Consider the following 6365-nt stretch of genomic DNA (forward strand, 5'->3'; position numbering starts at 1 on the left):
GAAAACATCTGGGGAGCAGCGACGCCAGCGTCAGCAGCGACGTCGACTTTTTTTATTGACGTCCGAGCAGCAGAGCAAAAATAAAACCGTGCGCCTTAATTTTTTTATTTTTTTATTCCGAGTTGGTTTTCTTCTTCTTTCTCGCTCATTGCCTTTTGTTGTTGTGGCTTTCCTTTGTGTTTATTTTTTGTTTTCTACAGTAATTGACTTAATTATTGAAGATGGCCTTTGTTGCTGTGCCTTTTAAGGCTGAGTGTTTGGACAAAACCCCTTCGATCGTTTTATTTTTTTTTTTTTAGATCTGTTTGGAAAATATTGGAAAAAAAGGATTGAAGGTTTCTAATGTTCTTCTTTGTTGTAAATCCCAGAATAAATGTTTATAAGGACTTCCGGTGCTTCAACTGATATTAATTAGTGTTGAACATAGTCGGCAGGTCCTTCATTAATGTTTTTTTATATTTTGTTTAATATTTTCGTCCTTTTAGCCAAGGAAAATACCGAAAAAGTCTTTTGGTAGAAGGTCAAAGAGGAAGTCCTTTGTAACATAAATATCCCTTACTCAGCTCTAATAAGTTATTGCATACTTTTAAGCCATAAATGTAATCCCTGAAATTATTATTAAGTAAGATATTTAGTATATTTGAATCCTTTTTATTACTTTAGAATTTTTGAATGCATTTAAATTTTTTATTTATGCCAGAATTCCACAATAATAAAATCCCCTAGATTAGTTCTGGGAAGCACACTTGTGTTGTAAAATCTATTTAAAAAATTTAATAAAAATTTTTTTGATACGTATTTTATATATATTATATTATATTTACTCCTTGGATTCAAGGATATTATCCTTGCTTTATAATTTATTATGGGATCCAACAATGACTTAAAGTATACGGGTTTAATACATAAAACATTTTAGATTTTAAATTAGTAATGATTTTTGTAGCACTCTATTTATATTAAGTATTCAACAAATAATTACATTTTTATTTAAGGACACCTTGCATGTGTATACTCACATTCTCAGATTTTATTCAAACAATAAGCACTCGATCGCTTTCAGGTGTCTATTCAAACAGTTTTCGAGATATAGGATAGCGTGTTTTCTTCTAATTTGTATGCCATTTGCGTGAGTAGCCAAGTTCTCTGGTCCCAAGCCTGCTACCTATGGTCCCAAAGATCCGCTTCGAGTGCTTGGCTCTAGGCTTCCGCCCGGTCGGTCTCTCGGTCTCGGGAATATTGACGATCGTGACTGCAGCAGCGCACATTCATTTTCGTACTCTTTTTTTTTTTCTTCTCTCATTTTCGCTATAAAACTCGTTTATATCGGAGATCCAGTCTCTGGAAGTCAACACAACGCCCACTCCGTGGTCCGTGTGGAATCGGTTTATCGGTCTCGGTCGGTCTCTCTGGCTTTTGCGTTTTGCGATGTTAGCCTGGGGGATTGGCATCCGTGTGCGATGTCTCAGCGACTGCCTGGCCATGTGTATCATGTCCTATCTGTGTGGGGAACCAGTATCTCGGTGTTGGCGAGCCAGCGAATGGGGAGCAATGCTCGGCACCTCGGCTTCTGCCTCTCTCCCCCCCAGGTGTTCGAACTTTTTCAGTCCCACTGTCGCTGGGTGCACAGCTTACACACACTCGAACCGGACACATCATGTGCAGGTGCTTTATAAGGTTTGGGCGACGGTTTGATCATATCGTGCTCGGTAAAAATATATGGATTAGTGTCATTATTTTAAAAAATTAAATACAATTATATTGTATGTATATAAATACATAATAAAGGTCAGAAATTTTAGAATTATGGTAGAAAAGCTGTAGTGGTGCCAATAAAAAACTGTATTTTAAAATTATGACATCAGCTCTCCACGCGAATAAAACTTTCAGAACATAGCACCCATTTTCCAATGCTATTTTCGATTGAATTCCAAATATAGTTATATTATATTCCCCTGCACATCGTAGTATTTATGTAAAAAAACAAACACAAATCTATTTGAAAAAATGTTTAATAGGCATTTCTTTCGATCTTGAATCATTTCTAAGTATAACATTTCCTGAAGCTACGTAAATTCGCTTACGATAATTAGAATCGAACTGTAAACCTATGTAATATACGGGTAAATACATATATATATATCGATCAGTTTCTTTTTCGGGATATGCACATATATCGCCGCGAATATTTTGATCACATTATAGGCTATATAATGTTGGATTACATATTACGTACAGGAAACATATTTGGCAAAATTGGGACCTTTTTTGGTGGCTAACATCTAACGAATCTAAATTAATCATATTATTTATATATATGCAGAGGCAAACAAAAAAATATTATTTATAAATTGAAACATTCATAAATGAAGAACGTATCATAACACAAATAATCGGGGATAATAAATCTGGCTATATAATAGTTAAACTTAGGCTAACACATTTAAAACGAATGCTTTCTAAGGGAGTTTTTGTGAAAGATGATATGCAATATAGTTGTTAAGACAAAACAACTTAACTATGTACAAGGCTACGAACTAATTATTTAGCAAATCAGTGGGATTAATGGGTGTTATTTGCAGGAAACTTTGCTTTGGATAGCTCTATGGATTTCAAATGAATTAAAGTTATACTAGTTTTTTTTAATTTTTGTGTGTTCAAGATGCGTATTAAATAGCTAATACACAACTGACTTTTGTTACCCTGTCTATTAACTGTCGTCTAAATTGTTTAAATTTAAGGCAGAATATAAGTGTTTGGTATTATGAATTTCCTTGGAAGACAAGCCTTTCCTTTCTACCTGAAGTTTCCAAAGCAAAATCCCAATGAATAAACCAATATCTATTCTCTTATCCTATTTTTAAGCATCCCCTAAACCGATTCTTAAAGCTTTTGCGGCACATCCTTGCTGGCAACACCCGCCGTTCTCTCATGGTTGACAATGAACTTCTTGGCGCCCGACAATCCCTGCTTGTTGATGTAGAAGCTCTTCTGCGCCAACGGCGATCCACCGCCGCTGCCATCCGAATCCACAACCAGGCGATTGAGGAAGGTGGCTGCCGTTCGGGCGCCACTGTCGCAGGATGATGACTCTATGCTGATGGTGGAACAGCCACCAATTGAGGACGTCTCGCTTTTGGCATCGTCCATCAGCGTGGCATCGTCGTTGAGGTCGTTAACCAACACCTGAGTGCTGGACGAGGCCGTTGATAGTATGGAGGAGGTGCGACTGCGGCAGGAAGAGGAGTTTATCTCTGATTCGAGCGGTATGGAGATGCCTTCGTCGATGCTTTGGCTCTGGCTGCCGCCAGAAACGAGGCACATGGCTGTCTCCAGATTGGGGCCACTGCCCAGGCCGCCCGGTGAAGCGGACACCGGCGATGGACAGCCCGAGCTGCTACTATTATTTGTCCCGCTACCAGATCCGCTCACCGCATTGTTTGTGCACAGCTTGGAGATGAACAACTTGGGCGTAATCCGACCGTCGTACGTTCCGGAATCCGGACTGGGACACACCGACGATGGTGATTGGCACACGGGCGAGGAGCCGCGACTGGGGGAGGAGAGAGGTAATTTTATTTTTAAATATGTAATACATACATTGTTTTACATTTTATTGCATTCAACATTTTTATAAGATTTTCAAATATAGTTTTAATCAGTGCAAGAATGTGCGCATTTATTTTTAGCTTTTAAAAAAATTCTTCGACGTCTAACCCAATCCAAAAATAATGTAAATAATCCTGAGAGTAGCTAAATTTAATTTAAAATTAACTTTTGCCCCAGAAAGAATAAAAAAAAGAAAATATTAGCAAGCGAAAAAATGATTTTTGGGCCTTAGATTGTTATTTCTGTTAGGATTTGAAATCGATATCGAATATATATCGAATCAATTTTTTTAAATTTAAAAAATAACTCGATTATGATCGATTGAAATTAAAAACGGAAATAATTTAAATTATATATGGATATACAACATAGATATTTGTATTTAAATTTGTGCTTTTTGGTGTTATTTACCATTTATATTACATCAGAAATATGACATTTATTAAATTAAATCCAATTGATTTTTACCAGGTAAGCCATTTTAATCTACAATACAAATTTCTGGAATATAGCGATTTCTAAACGATCACAAATTACAATTCAAAATAATGAATCAAAAAATATCAATGTTGCACATAACTCTTTTTTTCGATTAAATCGATTCTAAAAATGTATATCGATATCACATAATTGAAAAAATCGATAAATCGATTATAGATTCGATTTTTCAGCCCTATTTGATGCATTAAATATTTAAATATCTAAATTAAGGAAAATATCAGAAATTCCAATACCCCCAATACTTAGGAATTTAAATCTCCTTTTTCTGAATATATCTCACCTTTCTGTAAATATCTTCTTCAGGGGCGGTGGGGAGTACACACTCCAGTTACTCCCCTGCGTGGGAGCATCGTCCAGCTCAAACTTCCGCTTGACCGGTCCCAACTGCGATGGCCTCATCGCAATCGGTGACATCGATCTCCGGGTGGCGAATGTCCGCCTCGTGGGCGACGGCGAATATGGTAGCCGCATTGCGGCCCGATTGTTGGTTGGACTGGGACTGGAGCAGCTCGTGCTGCCGGTGGGCGGCAGGTTAACCTGCAGGGGATTGGAGAACTCATCGGATTTGCAGGACCAGTTCTCGGCCACCAGCGTGAGATCCTCCCAGCTCTGCGATATCTGTATTTCCCGATGCACCTCTCGCTCATGGTTCACCTCGCGACTGTTTAGATCGGCGCACTCCTCCTGCCGCAGCTGGGAGACCCTGGGCGTTAGGCAGAGGGTGGCTCCATTGGCGGCTGTGGTCAGGGGACTATAGCTGGCCGAATAGCGCCGGGCTCGCGGGGTGAATATATTAAATACTGGAGCCGGGGACACCTCCCTCGAGTTGGGCTGCGAGCGTATGTGTATGTTCTTGCCAAAGCAATCGATGGAAGCAATATTCGGCATTTGGATATCCAGAACGGGGAGGTGGTTCTGGCTCTTCTTCGGCGTCTGCTCGTGTTCCCTGGCCGCCAGAGCAGCTGCTGCAGCGGCCCGGGTGGTCATTGGAGTTTTTGCCGCACCCGGAGTTTTACCCGTTGTCGGTGTCCGGATTATGGGTACACTCAGGCAGCGTTTAAGGGTCTTGGAGTTGCTGTTTGTAGCGCTACTCGGCGGCGGTGGGTCCAGCGTGTCCATGGGCACAGTCAAGCAGGGTTTTTCCTGCTGCTTCTCCTCATCGCCGCTGGCTTTCGTCTCCGATTCCATTGCCGTCTATCTAAAAATAGAATGTGTTTATAGTTCTTCTTGGTTTCTAGGGTTTATTTTTATAGACTTGGAGAGAGGGTAGTTCGACCTCACAATGGGAGTTTTTTGGATTATTTTAAAACAAACCCAAGGAACTCAGTTTTGACAAGATATTCGCCAAATCAGTGTGGTATTATAGAGTTAATATTTAAGAAATGTTTCTTTATTTTTAGAGAAACAAAATCTATGATTTAAGTCCAACAAGTACAACTTTTATGTCTTTATAGAAAAGATTTTATCTTAAAATAATTTAATAATTTAAGAAGATATCTTAAACATCAGAAAACTTCTTTGGCAACTTTATATTATAATTTATAAATAAAAACATTATTAATATTAGCAGAAATAAAGACAATAATCACAATACTATTAGCCACGAGCCAGTCGTCGGCTTTGCCAGCTCCCGTTCCCTTCGGCGGCCACCTCCATACCCTCTGATACCTTCTGTCCTTGACTAGCAGCAGGGGAAATATTTTCCCGATTTTCCGCCAGGACTTCGGGGGCTCAGCTACTGCGCTGCCGGCGTCGCTGCCGCCTCGGGGCAGAGAGACTGTCTAGTTTTTTTTTTCGCGTTGCCCACAAACTGCGTGCCCAGCGAGGCAACTTTTGCAAGCCAATTTTCACGAACCAAATGCAATTAGCCGCCGCACATAACTGCTGATTCAGCTACGCCAAACCGTGAAGGACACTTGGCACTAGCTTAAATGTACACTAGACACGTGCAAATGCCTTAAAATACTTACAAAATTGTGTCCTGCGATTGTAATTTTTCAGCTACCCGTTTAGTTTTTTTCTAGTGTTGGCAAGCGATAGAAACGCGTGCTCACGAGGCACGAGCAAGCGGAATGACGGGCTAGTCATCGAATGAAAAATACACAAAATAAATATAATTCCACATCAGAATGCAACAATTCGAATTAATAATATTAAAAATAATTTAAAGATTGTGTTTTTGTTGTTTTCTTGTTGTCTGTTGAAGATTATTTTGCTTCTATCAGCTGGTCTGCTGACCAAGCCAGTTTTCTACC

General features: G+C 39.5%; 1 protein-coding gene across 3 annotated transcripts; it reads right to left on the reverse strand.

The window, feature by feature from the left end:
* Window positions 1-1996: 1996 nt before the first annotated feature.
* On the reverse strand, window positions 1997-6148 carry LOC108072855 (serine-rich adhesin for platelets). Of its 3 annotated transcripts, none has more exons than XM_017164169.3 (3): window positions 6081-6148; window positions 4391-5308; window positions 1997-3553 (listed from the first exon to the last, which is right to left on the reverse strand). In XM_017164169.3, exons 2-3 carry the CDS (start codon window positions 5296-5298, stop codon window positions 2884-2886), a joined length of 1578 nt encoding a protein of 525 aa, XP_017019658.1. In that variant the 5' UTR covers window positions 5299-5308; window positions 6081-6148; the 3' UTR covers window positions 1997-2883. The 3 variants fall into 3 exon arrangements, with proteins under 3 accessions (XP_017019658.1, XP_017019659.1, XP_070145144.1); XM_017164170.3 differs by having other exon boundaries at window positions 4391-5304; window positions 6081-6131; XM_070289043.1 differs by lacking the exon at window positions 6081-6148 and adding an exon at window positions 5366-5478.
* Window positions 6149-6365: the final 217 nt, after the last annotated feature.

This window comes from Drosophila kikkawai, chromosome 2L (assembly GCF_030179895.1).
Source record: "Drosophila kikkawai strain 14028-0561.14 chromosome 2L, DkikHiC1v2, whole genome shotgun sequence".
NCBI classification, from domain to species: domain Eukaryota; kingdom Metazoa; phylum Arthropoda; class Insecta; order Diptera; family Drosophilidae; genus Drosophila; species Drosophila kikkawai.

Coding starts and splice junctions, on each gene's coding strand:
- LOC108072855 (XM_017164169.3), bottom strand. CDS start 5,298: ATGGAATCGGAGACGAAAGCCAGCGGCGATGAGGAGAAGCAGCAGGAA. Junction 3,554..4,390: donor AAGAAGATATTTACAGAAAG/GTGAGATATATT, acceptor CTCCTCCCCCAG/TCGCGGCTCCTCGCCCGTGT.